We start from the raw sequence: 20,684 nt of genomic DNA on the forward strand, positions 1-20,684 counted from the left end.
ACCCCTCTCCACAAAGTTCACAGCTTGTGGAGAATTATAAAACACAGCCATCTTGTTTTTCCTTCAGTTTTTCTGTATAAATCTGTTCCTGATGAGATACAACATAAAGAAACCAAAGGTTTACTGAAGTCAGCGTGGGCGGGTGTGTGTGTGCGCGCGTGCTAATTGGAATGTAGTATTGACTCATGACAATTTTAGGACAACTGCTCCTGTTGGCCTAGTAATAGGTCTGAAATCCCTGAGCCCTTCTGAATGCTTGTAATAAATATCTTACTTGCAGACAGAAAAGCAGGCAAACTGATATTAATCCATTTTGAAGTGTTGTGTGTGGAGGGTGCTGATGCCATCATCCTTGAAAAGCTGATCACATCAGAAGTCTAAGACCACTTCCATGATCTCTGATACCACCTTACAGAAGATGGAAACAAATAATTGTAGAACTGTTGTGGGCACTGCTTATTTCTCACCAAATCCAGAAATTCTAAGTTGTGAAATCCCCACGATGCTCACAAATGGAACTAGTTACAATATGGATATTAGTCTTCAGCCATTTTTCTAGTCAAAAATACAGGAAGCTAGAAAAAAATGCATGCTTCCTAGCTTTAAGACCTTAACATTCTTTGGACATAAGACACAGTGACAATAGTAACCACATTGCAATCCTGTCTGCTAAACACAGCAATGCAGCTAGATGCAGCATAGCATAGTACAACCTACAGGCACTCTCTCTTAAAACTGGAGCCCAGAGTAGGAGTCTGCCCATCACTACAAGCCTGAGGCAGCCTGTTCAGTAGATGGATCTGTAGTGCCTCTCGCTCACTGGCTCAATTGTAGAGCATGGAACAGAGAGCACCCACAATCACACTTGTGTGCTTGGGTTTACTTCCAAAGCCCAGGCACCAGAATGGCTTAGGAAACAGCTATGAGCTGGAAAAAACAAACTCCACCGCCAATGATGGTTTCAAGTAGTTCGGATTCCTCAAGCAAATCTTGAAGGACCTTATCTAGGGAGTTGGGGCAACCAGAATGTGTCTTCCTCCCACTAACCTCCCAAATCCCATGGGCAAGCCCTGCACCACCTGAGAGGGCTTAAAGCTACAGATCCCCTTGTGTATTTATAGAGGATCTGATTCAACCCACTCTCCTGCACTTCCTCTCCAGGACCCTCCTCCTCCCACCATTGTCCCTATATGACAATTCCCATGTTAGCCTCCAGTTCTCCTTTACCCATCACAAAGCAATTCCCATCTGAAGAACTCTATATAAAGCATTACCGCCTTCTCCCCACCCTCTCCACAAACCATCTCACACTCTTTCTTCTAACCACACCTTCCCCTCACCGATCAAACCAGCCCCCTTCTCCCCGCAACCAGGGCTACTGGAACAATTTGTATAGTGGGAGTGCTTAGAACCATTGAACCAAACTGTAAAGCCTGTATATAAAGGAAACCACTTCAATCCAGGGGGTGCTGCAGAACCCCTGGCCCCCCTTCTCCCAACCACTCCCAGCGTCCCCATGCCCCCAACCAGTCCCCAATCCCCCCACGCCCTCCCCCAACTGCCTCCGGCCTCACCATCCCCCCAACCAGTCCCCAATCCCCCCAGGCCCTCCCCCAACTGCCTCCGGCCTCCCCATCCCCCCAACCAGTCCCCAATCCTCTCACGCCCTTCCCATCCCCCTTCTCCCCACACCCTTCCCCAGCCTCCCCATCCCCCCAACCAGTCCCCAATCCCCCCACGCCCTTCCCCAGCCTCCCCCAACCAGCCCCCCACTCCCCACACCAGCCGCTTCCCGCTCACCCACCGAGGGAGAGGAACGAGTGGGGCAAAGGCCCGCTCTCCATCGCCTTACTCTGGCGGGTCGGCGGGTCGATCACTCCCAGGCCGGCGGCTGCCCCCCTCCCAGGCCCTGGCGAGGCACCGCTCACTTCCGCGTTTGGGGGGAAGAGACAGGGCAATGCCGGGCAAAGCCTGAGGAGCGCCGAGCAGCTAGTGCGCATGCGCGAGAGAGCTCTCCGCTGCGCGGCCGTCTGCTCTCTGCGGGGGAAGGTTGGTCTCGTTTTCTGGGCCCAGTAGCGTGTCTCGGCCGCAGCGGGGGTGCCAGGCGGTAACAGATGTTACTAGACAAGTGCCTGGGAAGCCCAGACTCCATCGCGGGGATGTCCATAGGCCATATGAGCCAACAAAGAACAATTCCCTGATAGCCACGCAGCCGCTTCACTGCTGTACGGGCAGGGGAAGTAAATGGGGCTGCGACTGGGGAGCTGCAAAGCGCCAGTCAGCTGTTGTCAGTGCATTGCAAATTTCCGGTCCCTACTGTAATCAGCAGTCTCCTACAAATCCTACAGTTAAGTGAAAAACAGCGCACTCACCCCGACAGACGGCAGCAGCCCTCAGCTCCTGGAAGGCAATATTTGAGGTAGCCAGAGGCACTGGACTGCGGGGGCAGCAGGTTCTGGGTTTCCTTGGTGCTTGATTTGTGCCTCTAGGCTTGGCAGTTCCTAGCCCAGCACCTCTAGGCTGGCTGCGTCAGTTATTAATGTAAAAAAATGGCTTGAGCCCCAACATCTCTTTCATTACAAAGTAAGCACTGGGTTTGCTCTATGGCCAGCTGCACCTAGTGCACCAGGTGGCAGCTCAGCACCAAGAAGCAGGTCGGTGCTGCATGAAAAAGGAGGTAGAATTTATACCTTTACTTCTCTGGGTATGTCTACCCTACGGGATTATTCCAATTTTATATAAACCGGTTTTGTAAAACAGATTGTATAAAGTCAAGTGCACGCAGCCACACTACGCACGTTAATTCGGCAGTGTGCGTCCATGGTCCAAGGCTAGCGTCGATTTCTGGAGCGTTGCACTGTGGGTTGCTATCCCATAGTTCCCGCAGTCTGCCCCGCCTCTTGGAATTCTGGGTTGAGATCCCAGTGCCTGATGCGGCAAAAATCATTGTCGCGGATGGTTCTGGGTAAATGTCGTCACTTATTCCTTCCTCCGGGAAAGCAACAGCAGACAATCATTTCACACCCTTTTTCCTTGGATTGCCCTGGCAGACGCCAAAGCACAGCAACCATGGAGCCTGTTTTGCCTTTGTCACTGTCACCATATGTGTACTGGATGCCGCTGACAGAGGCGGTACTGCAGTGCTACACAGCACTATTCATTTGCCTTTGCATGATAGCAGAGACGGTTCTGTACCATCTACTGGGAATGACCAGGAATCATTCCTATTTTTACCCAGGCGCCCCTGGCCAGCCTCACCTGAGGCCAGCCAGGAGCACTCACGGGCTGATGATTGTACCGTCTGCCACCAGGGAGGGGAGGGGAGTGGATACTGCTCTTCACTGCCGCAGCATCGCGTGTACCAGCAGCATTCAGTAGACATAGGATGACATTGGAAAAAGTCAAGAAATGATTTTTTTCCCTTTTCTTTCCTGGGGGCAGGGGGTAAATTGACGAGCTATACCCTGAACCACCCCGGACAACGTGTTTGACCCTACAGGTACTGGGAGCTCAGCCAAGAATGCAAATGCTTTTCGGAGACTGCTGGGGATTGTAGGATAGCTGGAGTCCTCAGTACCCCCTCCCTCCCTCCATGAGCGTCCATTTGATTCTTTGGCTTTCTGTTATGCTTGTCACGCAGCACTGTGCTGTGGACTCTGTCTAGCATAGCCTGGAGATTTTTTTCAAATGCTTTGGCATTTCGTCTTCTGTAATGGAGTTCTGATAGAACAGATTTGTCTCCCCGTACAGCGATCAGATCCAGTATTGCCCATGCTGGAGCTCTTTTTGGATTTGGGACTGCATCGCCACCCGTGCTGATCACAGCTCCACGCTGGGCAAACAGGAAATGAAATTCAAAAGTTCGCGGGGCTTTTCTTGTCTACCTGGCCACTGCATCCGAGTTCGGATTGCTGTCCAGAGCAGTCAATGGTGCACCGTGGGATACCGCCTGGAGGCCAATACTGTCGATTTGCAGCCACACTAACCCTAATCCGATATGGTAATACCGATTTTAGCGCTACTCCTCTCGTCGGAGAGAAGTACAGAAACCGATTTAAAGAGCCCTTTATATCCATATAAAGGGCCTCATTGTGTGGACAGGTACAGCGTTAAATCGGTTTAACGCTCCTAAAATCGGTTTAAACGCGTAGTGTAGACCAGGCCTCTCTCACACATTCCCAGCCATTCTGATCTCACCTGTAGACTAGCATCACCCCATTGAGATCATGGCTCTAGGTTTTTGCCGCCCCAAGCACACACACAAAAAAAAAAACACCTCCAGGAGCACAACTGCCAAAGCAAAACCAAATACACAGGAGCACAACTGCCCTGAAAATGTGTTTGATTTGCTGGTGCCTAGAGCCGGTCCTGGGTGGAGTGTCTCATCCTCACTTCTGTTCCTTTACATCTCCTTTACACAGGAGAGGTCTGGTTGCAGGAAAGGGAGGCCGAAATCAGGAGCCTTAAAAGATCTGCAGTGTTGTAAACTCACGATTTTAACAAGAATCTCATCATAATTAGGGATTTTTCCTTAAAGTCCCAGATCCTGGAGTCAAGTTACTACATAAGAATCTGAGCTTTTCTTTTAAAACAAAAAAAAAGGTAACCCCCTAGCACTGGTGATGGTAGACAAACCTTGACAATATTACCCCCTACTCCCAAAGACTCAGGAACAAGAAAGGAAGAATTAATGTTCTAGCTCATGATTTTTAAGCCTAGATCATGATTTGGCAGAGGGGAGGGGGCGCTGACTCATAATTTTTAACATTTAGGGTAGGAACCACTGGTTCATAGCCTGCTGCAGATGGGCCACCCTGGCTGGCAGGGTATAAGCAGGGAGTGGTTTCTGGTGCCCCAGCGAGGACCTGAGTGGGCTGGCGGAAGGGTCCCAGTGGATGTATTGTCCTGCGCTTACTGCCCACCTTGGCTCCCCGAGCTACTGGCCTTGGTCCCACGGGGGCGAAGGTACAAGGTCCCTGCAAGGATTTGGGTTGGGTCGCAGAGACAGGAAATAGCTGCGCCTACCTTTCCCCTCCAAGGCTGCAGGGGGCGAGACTCGGAAGTGAGCGTTCTAGTTGCACCGTTATGAACTCGATGATGGGGCTAGAGCGTCCCTCTCGCTCAGCGCTTGCGCGGCAAGTTTGACTGGGATGGCGGCGGTGGGGAGCCCGGCGGGGTGAGTGGGGGGCGCTGTCCCCGTTATTGCCCCTTCTCCCCGGGGCACAGCCTGACCCGGTGCCTGTGTTTGTGTAGGGTGACGCCGGGAGCGGAGGGAGCTGCTGAACCGGACGGGAGCGCGGGGGCTACGGGCTCGAGGCCGAAAGGTAGGGGCAGCGCTGCGGGCGGGAGAGTGACAAGGTGGTGGGGACCGGGTGGGCCCGTAGGTAAATATCAGCCGATTTCTGCTTCCCCGGAGACTCCTGTGTCTTATCCGTGCCGCTGCCCGTTCTCCTCAGCCTCCAGCGCGTCCTGCCAGTTGTGACCAGGGACATTTGACCGCCCCCGAGTTCATCCCCGCACACCCAGCCCCGTGTATAGCTCCTTCCCCCCTCCTTCTCCTGTTGAATAAGGCGTCAATAATCACCACGAGCCGGAAATCCCAATTAGTAAAATATTAATCTGTTATAATTCATATCGTTATGTGTTGCATTTGCCTAAGTGCTTAGTCGCCACAGTGCTGAGACTGGTGTAATTTAGATGGAGATAAATAGTCTTATTGCTACCCAGATTTTATTTTTTCCCTTCTTTTCAGGTGGAAGAGTTGTGAAGGCTCGCTACCTTCAATATGATAGAAAACCTGTGGGGAAGGTTAAGTCTGGTTTCAAATTACCTGCTTTAAAAAAAAATGCTGGCCTCTAACATAATAAAATGAAAGCTGATAGAAGAAGGCGATTTAAAAAAGTGAAATATATCAGGTTTCAACTGAAAAACAAATATTTTTAAAGAGACCAGACTATGGTTTAGAAATATGTTTGGCAGTCTCTGATGCTGTAAGTGCTCATCCACTCTGCCTAGTACTATTGATTAAACAAATGGAGCACTTTGCATTTGTCTTTATTAAACAGGATGAAGTTTAATAAAGACAAATGCAAAGTGCTCCACTTAGGAAGGAACAATCAGTTTCACACATACAGAATGGGAAGAGACTGTCTAGGAAGGAGTATGGCAGAAAGGGATCTAGGGGTTATAGTGGACCACAAGCTAAATAAGAGTCAACAGTATGATGCTGTTGCAAAAAAAGCCAATGTGACTCTGGGATGTATTAACAGGTATGTTGTGAGCAAGACACGAGAAGTCATTCTTCCGCTCTACTTTGTGCTGGTCAGGTCTCAGCTGGAGTATTGTGTCCAGTTCTGGGCACTGCATTTCAAGAAAGATGTGGAGAAATTGGAGAGGGTCCAGAGAAGAGCAACAAGAATGATTAAAGGTCTAGAGAACATGACCTATGAAGGAAGGCTGAAAGAATTGGGTTTATTTAGTTTGGAAAAGAGAAGACTGAGAGGGGACATAGTAGGAGTTTTCAGGTATCTAAAAGGGTGTTATAAGGAGTGGACGAAAACTTGTTCATCTTAGCCTCTAAGGATAGAACAAGAAGCAGTGGGCTTAAACTGCAGCAAGGGAAGTTTAGGTTGGACATTAGGGAAAAGTTCCTAACTGTCAGTGTGGTTAAACACTGGAATAAACTACCTAGGGAGGTTGTGGAATCTCCATCTCTGGAGATATTTAAGAGTAGGTTAGATAATGTCTATCAGGGATGATCTAGACAGTATTTGGTCCTGCCATGAGGGCGGGGGACTGGATTCGATGACCTCTCGAGGTCCCTTCCAGTCCTAGAGTCTGTGAATCTATGAATATGGATTTCTTTAACTCCAGTCACTGAGTGTTCCCTGCTGCATTCTCATGAGCTCTCACCAAGTCCCAGAGAGAAAAATCAGGTTAAGGAATTAAAGCCAAGCCCAGGCCTCTTATGTGACTTTGCAAAGCATTGTGATGCCCCAAGGCAGTGTTTTTTGTGTGTGTGTTGTTTTTTTCTTTTTTAAATTATCTATCAGTGAAATTCTGTAGTGAAGTAGGAGCCAGGACAGGGCATTACACCTCATAATCATTATTAAACTGGAATATTTTCTGGTTAGCAGAGTACCTCAGCAAATTCCTCTGTAGTTTCTGGTGTAAAAAGATCTGAAAAAGGGGAAACCCCAACTGGAAGAGCAGGTCTTTTTCAGAAATGCAAAGCCACCACAGGTAAGTGTTTTGTGTGTGTGTCTTTAGCAAAGCTGTTCTTTATGGACTTCTCTCAACCTGTGCTGCTGCTGTATCACTGAGGGAGCAGGGACTATTGTGAAATTCTCTAAAGCAGTGACCACCAACCGGTTGATCATGATCAACTGGTCAATCTAGAGGATCTCCTCGTTGATCGCGATCTCCAGCAGTGCAGTGGGGTTGCTGCCAAGGCAGGCTCCCTGACTGCCCCGGCAGCGCACCGCTCCGGGAAGCGGCCAGCGTGGCCTGGGTCGGGGAAGGGTCTCCCTCTGTTGCTGCTCCTGCCTACAAGTCCCACCCCTGCAGCTTCCATTGACCACAGCTCCCCGTTTCCAGCCAATGGGAGCTGCAGGGGCGGGCCTTGTGGAGAAGAACAGCACGGAGTCACATGCCCTCCGGGGGGGGGGAGCGTTGGCACCTTCCAGGGGTGCCATGAGGCTGGGATAGGCAGAGAGCCTGCCTTAGCGGCAGCCGCTAAAGGAAAGTGCTGCTTGGCAGGAGCCACCTCCTGCACCTTGAGCCCCCTCCCACATCTGAGCCCCTGCCCCAGCCCTTACCCCTCTCCCTGAGCTGCACTCCTGCCCCAGGCTCAGCCCTGACCCCCTCTCCCACACTGGGAACCCCTTAGCCCCAGCCCAGAGCTTGCATCACCCCCCCAACCAAAAGCCCCTACCCTGCCCAGTGAAAGTGAGTGAGTGAGGGGCTTTGGGGAAGGGGCAGAGCCTATGGGAAGGGGTGGAGTAGATCTTGGGTTGCCCTTACATTCAAAAAGTGATCTTGGGCATAAAAAGGTTGGAGACTACTGACCTAAAGATCATAGACTAGATAGTCTAGAGGCCTACAAAAGCTTTTCCCCCCCTTATCTGACAATACAGCAGCATTGTGACTCCTGTCATTGATACTTATTACATTAAAATAGATTAGTTCTGCATTCTCTACACATAATACTAATCTATCTAGAAATGAAACACCACATTAATTCTCTAGAATAAGCAGATACCTGTCATTCTGTAGATGGATTGGGCTGCTACTGTAATACCCAAAAATACTTCTCAATTTTTATATAGATCTAGAGGAATGGAAGAATAAACCCCCACAACATATAAATCACTAGTAATGTTGCAAATCTACATGTTTGTACGATGATCTTATATGTGACTCTCAATGTCTTAGCACTTGTCCAGGTGATCCTCCAGTTTAGTCTGGTAATGTGGGAAAGGAATATTTTAAAATTATTTTAATTCAGCGTTATTTCTGTAGAGCTTTAATCACATATGCATTACCTTTTACTTCATTTGAGTTCTGCTCATGTTGGCAAGCTATGAAATGGCAAAGATAGCAGCATTCTGAACAAGTTGAACCCCAACTAAAAGGAACTCTGCAGCAAGTTAAACCTGCTATGTTTGTTGACTTTTGGAAGACAAAGAAGATGACAATATCCAGATGACACTTCTGTGGGTGGGTGGGTGGTTTGTTTGTTTGTTAAATAAATGAGCTATTGTGCAAATGGTTGTGAACTTGCAGAGCTAGGTGTTCTGGGCTGCTCACTTATGTTCTACCACACTAAAATTACGTATATTTCTACAGGCACTGCCACTAGCACACTAAATCGTACTGTCTTGGGAAAAGATGACTTGCAATCCACTTTATTAGAGGGTCATAAAATTGCTCGACCTGACCTGGATCTCTCAGCTATTAATGGTAAGTTTTCTCCTTTAACTCACATTCTAATTTTAACAATAATGTTAAAAGGAATGTTAATGGTATTTAACAATTTTCTAAAGATCTCAAGCATATTACAAAAGAGGGTAAACTATAACCCTCATTCTGCAATTGGAGAAACTGACACAGTGAGGTCAGGCTTAAATTTTTAAGTGTGGCCTCTAATTTTCAAATTCTCAATTTTGGGATGCCCTACTTCTAAATTCCTAGGACTTGATTTTTCAGAGCATCCACCACTCTGATTAGTAAGCGCTCACCCCTTCTGGAAATTATGCCCCAGGTATTCGAAGGTAGGCACCTAAAATTAGAGGCCAGTTTTGAAAAGTTGGTGTGGCCATGTTCATACAACAAGTCAGTATCAGAGCCAGGAATAGAATGTTTCTGCTTGGGCTCTTTCTTCCCTTGATAAAATCAGTGTGGATTGATTTAAATCATCAAATGAAAAGACTTGATTTAAATAATGGATTTTAATCAACTCTTCCATTTTGTACTTCCTTTATTTTCTAAAGAAAGGTACATTCTCATTGATATAATCATTAAAAGATGTTGATTTACAACTAAATAGGGCCTTTACACTAGATTTGATCTGTATTTTTGCTACCTAGGAAACTACACTGTAACTGTATATGTTAATTTAAGTAAATGCATAGCTGAGTGTTTTCGGCTTCTTATTAATTGTACATTTTTAGTATGTTAAAAAATGATGACTAACTTTTTGCTCATGATTTGTGTCAAGCTGCATTAGAATGGTAACTGGAATTTAAACACACAAGACCATATGTAAAATTTATTTCTGTTAAAACAACCCCTTCATATCGTACATGATCCATTGTGTCATATTTATAAAGTTTGACCTTGGAATCAGAGAAACTTCTTTCTTTACATGGAAAAATAACCTTTAACTCAGTTTTTGCTAGATTCTCATGGATTCAGCGTTATTTTTTATTTTAAATGTTTCAAGAGATTATAATTTTAGATCTTAACATTTTGTATTAAATTCAGGTGTCATTTAAAAAAAACTTACTTTAAATAAAATAAAATCTGATTAAAAAGTTTTAAATCCGTTTTTATCCACTCTGCATAAAATCATATTAAAATTGTCTGTTTTTAAGAAGCTGATTGTCTTGCTCAAAGCATTTTGGCAGAGAAGCGCTGTGTGTGAACAGATTTTTATTTTATATATTTTTTTCTTTTGTGGTTTAGACAAAAGTCTCTTAAAAAAGATTCCTGGCTCAAAGTCTCTCTTCAGAGCAGAGTCAAGAACACGAAAAAAAGAGCAGAATTCAGTAAGTGACACTTTAAATTAGCTGGAAATTGACACCATTGTATTCAGTGGAATGTACTCAATAAGGATTTTTGTTTATCATTAACTTCGGTAGCAAGAGTTAAGACTTTCAGGGAGGAATGAAGACTTGTCCCCAGAAACCATGTGGTAACAAGTGTTTCTGTGGTGTTGGTGAGAGTATCATCATCTTGAAAGCACTAAGGACTATTATGGGCTGAAGAGCTGTTGTAGGGCTCGTGGGCTAATGTTGCATGCAATAGTTCCCAAAGGACTAGAATAAAGAAGCTGCCAATAAAACTAAAAGCATTGAGTACAAGCAGCTTTGTTAAAAATAGCCTGATAAATGCTCACAGAAGGAAATGTAATAAATCAAATTCAGCCATGGCTGTAAAGCTTGTTAGATATGGGCCCACTTATACTGGGCTAACCTCAGCTCTATATATAAAATTTTACGTTCCTTTTTAAGGAAAAAAAAATCTGCATTTTGCCAGTGAAATGCACCCTATCCTAAGCATTCTAAAATTTCTATTTCAAAGCATCAAAATATCCTTTGTTCTAACAGCTGCCATGTTGTATAGTGAAGTATCACCTTGAATAGCCAATATAATTTAAATGGAGGAAGAGAGAATGTATAATTCACTATGGTGCTTTCTTCATGTCTCTACAGGGATGGAGGCCTCCCCTTAGTATGTCACCAAGCATATCTGTCCTTTAAAGTGTGACCAAGTACAATTAGTAAAGGCTCACATGGTCTCTGCTGATGGGGATTTGATTTGTGTACCACCAACACTCCGTTGTATGAGTCCAGCTTCCATTTCTTCTTAGTCTCTACTCCTACTTTGGCTAATCTTCAAGTTAGTTCTTGACCTTGCTGTGCTCTTACCCGTGCTTTCTAATGAGGTCCCAATGTTCACAAATATACATGTAGACTACTTGCACCCCATGATTTGTATAGTAGAGTACTTGAAAATTAAACTGAGGTCCCTTTTATGTTGACAACGATTCATCCAACACAGCATAAAAACTTCATATCCTCTAGCGGTATTGTGAATCCTTCAGAGAATACACTAGGTAGGGTGACAGGATAAAAGAACAATAACCCAAAGTTAACCAGCCTCCATGCTGTTAAGTGAGAAATGCTCCATTATTGTGTTTTTAAATGGGTGTATTTCTTAATAGTCTGTGTGTAGTTGACACTTGGTGATAACAGGACAGACTTTGTTTGCAGATATACCTGTAATGATAAGAGATGTTGCTTTGAACACAGACTAAACTTTAGTTTAGAAATACTTGTTTGTATTTAATTTCTAAATATATGTGCTACCATTGATTTAAAAAAAAATTTGATTTCCTTAAGAAATCTTCTGATCCTGATGATGTGATTGGGATGTTGGAATCTCAGGCGTTGCTATTAAACTATGCATCAATGAAGGTAAGATACAGATAGTCAACTGTTTTCGTATTCTAAAGCTACAGAAAACATAGACTATTGAAAAACTTTCTAAATATAATTGAAATGACCTTTCTGCCCCACACAAGTTAAATTTGTGCTTCAGATATCCTTAATTATGCAATTGTGTTTCACTTCAGGCACTTCCTCATATATAGCATTCCATGCACTTCATTAAACAATGATCAGAATGAGAGAGCTGCTGAGATAGTTGGGAGGAGCCTCCAATTTCCAGACGAAGTGCACACTTTGAATGACTATTCTTATTTTTGCAGTGGAATAAGTGTGCATGGTACACTATAGACAGGGATGGGAGGACAAGTGATTCAGCAATAGGCTTAGGTAGTCACTGAGGTTAATGATACAGATTTACATAGCTGTTTCTTATTATATGGGTTATAAACCTAATGGAAGAAGAATGTTTGGGGGAGAATTTAGAGGAGAGATAGAGTCAAATGGGGTATGTTGGGGGATTTGGTATTGGAGGCTGCATGGAAGGTGAAGAAGTAAGGGACCTGATGGCATAGGGAGTGGTTAAATGTTTCACTTGGGAGTGAAGTGGACAAGGTGGGGAGTTAAGAGACTGGTACGGGATTCTGAAAACCTGGGTGAATATGACACAGAAGATGAGGAGAAGTCAGTGGAAACACTTGGAGAAGGGGGGATGAGTAAGGAGACACATCTCATCTCAGAGGGGATGAGTAAGGAGACACATCTCCCTCTGAAAACTCAGATACGTTTTTTTTTCCTACCCTTGCACGCTTCCTGAGTTTGCCCTTTATAGAGTAGATGCCATCTTGACTTCGGGGAGCTGTAGTAAATGATCATGGAGGTGAGAATCTTCCTTACAGAATATAATAGCATTTTAGTAACTATATAAGGGACAGAAAAATCACCACATACAGTGAGGTAACTTCTGAATTCAAACTTGTTTGAATTTCTCTTCTCTCTAAAAATATTTTGGAAATAACTTAATGCTTAAAGTACTTAGCTGTGGTTTAATATTGGCTCCAAATACATTCTTGGATTTCATAGATAGAAAAAAATATTGCCCAGCTGGAGGAGAAAGGTGAAAGAAACTTATCAATATTATGTGAAGAAAAGGAAAAACAGCAAAAAAAGCTGTATGAGCTGAAACGCCAACTATTGCTCAAGAAGAGAGAACAGAAGCTTGAAGAAGTGCTGGATAAACAGGTTAGTTCATCACACTTCACATTTCTCCTGCAGTTTGCAAGTGCTCTGAAGAAGCAACCTTTGGCCTTTTGGTACATTTTGTGCCTCAAACAAAAAAGCATCAAATTTGAACCCTGCTGTGGCACTTTATGCTTCTCAGGCAGTATAAAGGGGGTAGAATACCTATAGCATTTGCTTTGGTGGCCACTCATGTATGGACTGGAGGAAACACACAGAGGTCTGAAGGCAGAGCGAGAGCATATACTGAGCTGTGGGGAGGTGATAGTGCATCAGTCACCAGAGCAGCTCATAATCTGAGGCATCTAAGGCTTAAAGCCACACTAACATCCTTTAGTCTTCTGTGATACACCTCTTGCAAAGCACAGCATCTGGCCCAAAACATCCTGGGCTACTACAGTTATCAGGGCCAGAGCAGAGGCACTAATCACCTCCTGGCTTGTGGGGTGTGACACAGTGGCATCTGCTTGCAGTGTGTTTTCTGTTTTGCGGCATGGCATCAGCATAAGGAAAACTGCACTTTGATGCATTTGGGATAGGTGGCAGCAGCTCCACCTTTGCACTGGTAGGTGAGGGAACTTTTTTTAAAAACATCACTTAATGGAAACACATTGTAAAACTATAATAACCAAACACCAAGAGCCTTTCTAATAGTGATTTAAGTATCCCTTTAAAACTATCCCAACAGGTTAGAACAAAACATCTTCATTTTTTCAGTTTATTTTGGAGTATGTGATGATACAGCCACAAAATTTGTTGATTTCTTTAAACCATATTGATGATCTTTTTAATAGTGAACTAGACTCAAATCTCACTTTATTCTTTAAGATAAACCAGATAATGCATTCTGACTGCTCTTTCAGAGTGGCTTCTCTGCATTGAGGTGCTGGGTTATCATGTGTCCCTTTTTGTTTCCAGATTGAAGTCCTTACTCCTCTTCTTACTGTCTGTGAACAGTTTAAGGAAGAGTATAAAACCTTTGCAACTGCCCTGGATACCACTAGACATGAGCTTCCCGTGAAGAACATTCACATAGAAGGAAATAGACACACACATTTGGGTATGAAAACTCCAAATTAGCAGGATTTTGCATGTTTTTTTTCAGTATATTGGACTCTTGTGTAATTCTCCTGCTGTGATTAGTCCTAATGTAATTCAAGACAGCTTTGCTCTCATAGTAATTCGCTCCTGTTGTCTTTTCCTGAAGGCTTTGTTTTCACCAGTACACTCAGATGTTCTTCAAGCTCTTGGGTGACCACTCAAGCTGCTGACATCTTTAAAATGTATATTATTAACAAGTGCCACTGTACATTCAGAGATAATAGCTGTAACATTTGCTCTTTTGTAGAGGACTTAAAAAAGCATTTAGCTGTCGCACAAAGTCTTTTGGTGGAAGCTGCACCTGGCTACTTGGAAGAAAATTCAAAGGCATTCCCGGTACTGAAAGAACTTAAGGAAGTTGCTCTCAAAATGGATGCAGAACTTGAAAGGTATTTACAAAATCATGCTGAAGACTCCAGAGTTCTATAACAGATCTTAAAATCTGTTTAAAAATCTGTGGGTCCTATAACCTCTTCAGACAATCTATATATGAAATGGCTAATGCCACTAAGCCTAGCTTCTGTACCCTTGTTTAGAGCTGGCCACGAATGGCCAGATTTCACCCCTTCCCCTACAGAGCAAGAAATACACACCCATTTTCTCCCTCCCTCTCACCCCCAAAGATCTACCTGCACAGAAGGCAATAAGAAAACATCTTTCCTCTGAGAGAGGATCACAGAAGGGGGTGGTTAGTGTGACACATAATGACTCCCCCAGACAAATTTCAACTAAGGCTAGAAGTCCTAAAATCCTGAAAGACAACAGCAGGTACCAGGGATCAGAGGTGTGGGTTGCAGGGATCGGAAGTGTGGGCTGCAGCACTCTGTCTTCAAGAACAAGAATGCAAAGAATGCCATGACTCTGCTCTCCCATTCTTCAATATGGCTTTGCAAAGAGGCTCAAATAATGGATTATACCTCCTCTCTGCATCAGTGTATGTCCCTGGAGGATCCTGGACCCAGTTTCTTTCCCCTGCTATACCACATGAGTCACCGCTTCAGTAAAGGCTTCCTGCTGGAACATCCACCAGAGGTGGGAGAGGGACATAATGCAGTAGGGTAAATGTTCCTCCAAGAAGCTGACTAGAGTTGAAATAACTAGGGCTGTCAGTTAATTGTAGTTCACTCACGTGATTAACTAAAATATTAATTGCGATTAAAAGAATTAATCACACTTATAACAATAGAATACCCGTTGAAATATATTAAATGTTTTTGGATGTTCTACATTTTCAATATTTATTTCAATTACAACACATTTTTGTTCACAAATATATGCACTGTAAAAATAATGAACGAAAAAGAGTATTTTTCAGTTCACCTCATACAAGTTCTGAAGTGCAATCTCTTTATTGTGAAAGTGTAACTTACAAATGCAGATATTTGTAATCAAAAATAAAGTGAGCACTGTACATTTTTTGTCACTGAAATTAATATATTTGAAAATGTAAATAACATCCAAAAGTATTTAAAATAAATGGTATTCTTTTGTTTAACAGCACAATTAGTTTTTTTAATCGTTTGACAGCCCTAGAAATAACATGAAATGGAAAAACTCACAGGCCTGCTCATGACTGAACCCAGGGACTTCTCCCTCTACAACACCCCCAAGTTCTTGCTATATTGGTAAGCAAACTCCCATCTTCTACCACTTTACTGCTCATTTAATTGAGTTACAATTAGCCATAGTAATTGCTTTAGTCTGTCTGACTTGTTTGCAGGAGCTTCAAGCAAGTACAGGACCTGTCTTTTGAAGTCAGTAAGGAAGTTTCTTTGCATAACCAAAAAGTCTGTGAAGACACCCATGGAATAGAGACCCTGCAACACTGGTACTTTAATTAGATTTGAAATGTTCCTCAGTTAGTGACTTGAACACCTGTGGATGCTAAAGTAAGGCCAGGGAGCTGCACAAAAAAACAGAATAAAGTTAAAGACATCTGGTTGGTACATTTCCTCACTTAAACTTATGATAATTGTAATACATTCATGAGATATGATATGGAGCATTCTTATAACTGAACCACCATGGCATGAGTCCCTCATTTTAGACTCAAACCTCCAGCCCTACATCTTTTGTGGAAGCTCATTGTCAGTTGGTCACTTAAATGCTGAAATGTGGAGTAAGAGCTATAGGAAATGTTACTTTTGACACATTCAGTGCACACATCCAATTTGTTTGTTTTCCTTGTGCCTCATTTCAGCTGCAGCAGGGCATGAGATCTCTTCCCAAGCAAAATGTGGCTCAGAGGTCATTGTGTCAATATGTAGATGCAGGACCAAATGTGTGTGCAACTGTGCTTTGTTGACAGTAGCTTGCAAGAGGGATGCCTGAGCTCATGCAGTGTGCACTGGTCATTCAGTGAGAAAGTGTAGCAGGAAGTCTGATCACCCCTTTCCTATGTGATTTGCAAGAGGAAAAGTCCAGAGAGATGGCTATCACTCTGTGGTCATTAAATCAAAGGATGTTAAAGGGGGTTAACTGATCACTGACTTCCCTGTAATATTGTGTTTGGCAAAGCTTGAAAACCTCATGCTTAAATTCTTTTGTATTAGGTTAGGTTTTGTTTAGAAGGAGATCTACTACATCTTCCTAAAACTTACTCTTGTTACTAATGGCCTTATTGTACGTTTACTCTTGCCAGGTCTTGGAGAAGGTCATGTACAACTTCCCAGAGCCCTTTTAATACACACAAATGTAAAATAAACGTATTTTCTGAACTGTCTGTTCTGTTTCCCCGTATTATTACTTTCTATAAGTTTTTTGTAACCGAGCAAGCTACAGCATCATGTCCTGTATGGAAAGTCAGTGTACAAAAGCTGCTGCAGAAAGGTCTGTCCTCCTTTATAGTACCCTTCAGAGCTGCTCTGTCTCTGGTGCTTCTGCCCCTAAATCTCTCAAATGTGTCTCCACTGCCCAGTCTGGGTATTGAAACTCACCCAGGAGCAGCCTGGCTGGGATCCCATTTCTTCATGGCGGTGCCTTCTGTCAGGGCCTAGTACCAGTGGGGGCTGAAGGATCCATGGGGGGGAAGGCTCTAGCCACTAAGCCACTGGACTTCCCCAAAATAAACTCTGATGCCTGTGCCTACATCTAATTCTGAGGCCAGTCTAATCAGCTTCCCCTGGTTGGCATAGTGTGGGTGTAGTCTGCCTTCTAATTACTGTATCTCAGGCAATATATACAACATGGGAGTATAGGCACCAGCTAGTGTCAGTATCCGATCTTGTACTCCCCAAATCCTTACAGCAGAGTCTGTCCTGTAGGGCGTGCCCACTGACTGGCAGTAGCTTTGTTCCTGCCAGAGGGACTGAGGTCTCCATGTGTTCACATGCTTAAACAGAAACAGTTGAGGGGTGTGAGCTGTGGTGCTGGGTGGCTCATGTCAGGGACAGAAGAGAGCCCTGGCTGTTCCCATGTACTTTGCACCCAATCATCCTAGGCCAGTAACAGTTTGATTTCCCCATCACTAACACCCCAAACCTTTCCAATGGGGGCAGGTAGAGGACCTATACAGCCTAAAGACAATGGCATGCAAATCCCTGAATGAGAAGTTCACTTTACCTTGACAAAGAGCAAGCTCCACCAACAGGGCCCCTTTCCTGAAAATCCCTCCTCTCCTGTTCTCAAGTTTAAATCTAGGGCTGTCAACACATGCCCTTCAGCTGTCTCCACCAAACAGATTGGCCCATTGTAGCTGCTGTAATCAGGTCCCTAGGAAGCACACTACTCCATTTAGGACCACTTACTAATCAGAGAGAAGTTTATTATGTTCTTCTTGTCTAACACTATTCCAAATGACCAATTAGTGCAATACTGTCTGTTCTAAACTCTAAAGCTAAGTCCATCTATTGGCTTTTGACACATCAATTTATATATAAACAGTAGTAATTTTAGTAGTCTGAACTTTCTAGTAGTTTTAAGGTGACAACTTAAATCTTGTTGATGAAAATGTTACATAGACTCGTAGTCTTTAAGGTCAGAAGGGACCATTATGATCATCTAGTCTGACCTCCACGATGCAGGCCACAGACTCTCACCCACACACTCCTGTAACAAACCCCTAACCTAAGTCTGAGTTATTGAAGTCCTCAAAACGTGTTTTAAAGACCTCAAGTTGCAGAGAATCCTCCAGCAAGTGACCTGTGCCCCATGCTGCAGAGGAAGGCGAAAAGCCTCTAGGGCCTCTGCCAATCTGCCCTGCAGGAAAATTCCTTCCTGACCCCAAATATGGCAATCAGTTAAACTCTGAGCATGTGGACAAGACTCACCAGCCAGCACCCAGGAAAGAATTCTCTGTAGTAACTCAGATCCCACCCACATCTAACATCCCATCACAGACCATTGGGCATATTTACCTGCTAATAATCAAAGATCAATTAATTGCAAAAATTAGGCTATTCCATCATACTATCCCCTTCATAAACTTATCAAACTTAGTCTTGAAGCCAGATATATCTTTTGCCCCCACTACTCCCCTTGGAAGGCTCTTCCAGAACTTCACTCCTAATGGTTAGAAACCTTTGTCTAATTTCAAGTCTAACTTCCTAGTGTCCAATTTATATCCATTTGTTCTTATGTCCACATTGGTACTAAGCTTAAATAATTCCTCTCCCTCCCTAATATTTATCCCTCTGATATATTTATAAAGAGCAATCACATCTCCCCTCAGCCTTCTTTTGATTAGGCTAAACAAGCCAAGCTCTTCCAGTCTCCTTTCATATGACAGGTTTTCCTTTCCTCAGATCATCCTAGTAGCCCTTCTCTGTATCTGTTGCAGTTTGAATTCATCCTTCTTAAACATGGGAGACCAGAATTGTACACAATATTCCAGATCAGATCTCACCAATGCCTTGTATAACACCTCCTTATCGTCACTGGAAATAACTCGCCTGATGCATCCCAAGACCACATTAGCTTTTTTTAACAGTCATATCACATTGGCAGCTCATAGTCATCCTGTGATCAACCAATACTCCAAGGTCCTTCTCCTCTGTTACTTCCAACTGATGTGTCCCCAATTTATAACCAAAATTCTTGTTATTAATCCCTAAATGCATGATCTTGCACTTTTCACTATTAAATTTCATCCTATTACTAGTACTCCAGTTTACAAGGTCATCCAGATCTTCCTGTATGATATCCCGGTCCTTCTCTGTATTGGCAATACCTCCCAGCTTTGTGTCATCCGCAAACTTTATTAGCACATTCCCACTTTTCGTGCCAAGATCAGTAATAAAAAGATTGGTCCCAAAACCGGTCCCTGAGGAACTCCACTAGTAACTGCCTTCCAGCCTGACAGTTCACTTTTCAGTATGACCCATTGTAGTCTCCCCTTTAACCAGTTCCTTATCCAGCTTTCAGTTTTCATATTGATCCCCATCTTTTCCAATTTAGCTAATAATTCCCCATGTGGAACCGTATCAAATGCCTTAATGAAGTCAAGGTTATCATAACCTTAGTCCCAGATTTGGACCTTAGCGTCCAAAATATGGGGGTTAGCATGAAAACCTCCAAGCTTAGTTACCAGCTTGGACCTGGTACTTGCTGCCACCACCCAAAAAATTAGAGTGTTTTGGGGCACTCTGGTCCCCCTGAAAAACCTTCCCTGGGGACCCCAAGACCCAAATCCCTTGAGTCTCACAACAAAGGGAAATAATCCTTTTTCCCTTCCCCCCTCCAGGTGCTCCTGGAGAGATACACAGACACAAGCTCTGTGAAACTACACAGAGTGACTCCCCCCCTCTGTTCCCCAGTCCTGGAAACAAAAGTACTTTCCTCTTCACCCAGAGGGAATGCAAAATCAGGCTAGCAAATCCAACACACACAGATCTCCCCCCTGATTTCTTCCTCCCACCAATTCCCTGGTGAGTACAGACTCAATTTCCCTGAAGTAAAGAAAAACTCCAACATGTCTTAAAAGAAAGCTTTATATAAAAAAAGAAAGAAAAAATACATACAAATGGTCTCTCTGTATTAAGGTGACGAAATACAGGGTCAATTGCTTAAAAGAATATTGAATAAACAGCCTTATTCAAAAAGAATACAAATCAAAGCACTCCAGCACTTATATTCATGCAAATACCAAAGAAAAGAAACCATATAACTTACTATCTGATCTCTTTGTCCTTACACTTAGAAACAGAAGATTAGAAGCAGAACTACTTCTCCAAAGCTCAGAGAAAGCAGGCAGACAGACAACAAAAACCTCAGACACAAAATTCCCTCCACCCAAAGTTGAAAAAATCCGGTTTCCTGATTGGTCCTCTGGTCAGGTGCTTCAGGTGAAAGAGACATTAACCCTTAGCTATCTGTTTATGACACGCCCCCCAAATTGCAGACAGTGGGGAAGCTCACTGGCGGCGATTTCCTTCTAGAACTTTAAAATAAACAGATTACTACAACACATGCACCTTTACATATACTACTAAGTATATAACTAACAGACTTCTACATTTTAAGAACACTTTTTAACTACTGGATTCTGGGAAACTCTCACGGGAGAGTGCATCAGCTACTTTATTAGAAGCTCCTGTGATGTGCTGAATTTCAAAATCAAAATCTTGGAGAGCTAAACTCCAACGAAGAAGTTTCTTGTTGTTCCCCTTGGCAGTATGAAGCCACTTTAGTGCAGCATGGTCAGTTTGTAGTTGGAACCGCCGTCCCCAAACATATGGG

General features: G+C 43.7%; 2 protein-coding genes across 10 annotated transcripts in view; one reads left to right on the forward strand and one right to left on the reverse strand.

The window, feature by feature from the left end:
* Positions 1-2,011, reverse strand: part of MYO9B (myosin IXB) — an 83,786-nt gene extending 81,775 nt beyond the window's left edge. For 8 of the 9 annotated variants that reach the window (XM_050933991.1, XM_050933988.1, XM_050933990.1 and 5 more), the window contains exon 1: positions 1,805-2,011. The gene's annotated coding sequence lies outside the window, so the exon portion shown is untranslated. Of the gene's footprint in view, positions 1-274; positions 409-1,804 lie in introns of all 9 variants that reach the window. The other variant, XM_050933986.1, reaches the window with a different exon arrangement.
* Positions 2,012-5,106: 3,095 nt separating this feature from the next.
* Positions 5,107-20,684, forward strand: part of CPAMD8 (C3 and PZP like alpha-2-macroglobulin domain containing 8) — a 153,704-nt gene continuing 138,126 nt past the window's right edge. The window contains exons 1-11 of the mRNA XM_050933995.1: positions 5,107-5,176; positions 5,254-5,324; positions 5,753-5,808; positions 7,134-7,242; positions 8,848-8,961; positions 10,186-10,268; positions 11,625-11,699; positions 12,753-12,911; positions 13,827-13,968; positions 14,257-14,398; positions 15,730-15,837. Of these exons, the coding sequence (XP_050789952.1) occupies positions 5,151-5,176; positions 5,254-5,324; positions 5,753-5,808; positions 7,134-7,242; positions 8,848-8,961; positions 10,186-10,268; positions 11,625-11,699; positions 12,753-12,911; positions 13,827-13,968; positions 14,257-14,398; positions 15,730-15,837 (1,085 nt within the window). The 5' untranslated portion in view covers positions 5,107-5,150. The remainder of the gene's footprint in view (positions 5,177-5,253; positions 5,325-5,752; positions 5,809-7,133; positions 7,243-8,847; positions 8,962-10,185; positions 10,269-11,624; positions 11,700-12,752; positions 12,912-13,826; positions 13,969-14,256; positions 14,399-15,729; positions 15,838-20,684) is intronic.

This window comes from Gopherus flavomarginatus, chromosome 24 (assembly GCF_025201925.1).
Source record: "Gopherus flavomarginatus isolate rGopFla2 chromosome 24, rGopFla2.mat.asm, whole genome shotgun sequence".
Taxonomy (NCBI): domain Eukaryota; kingdom Metazoa; phylum Chordata; order Testudines; family Testudinidae; genus Gopherus; species Gopherus flavomarginatus.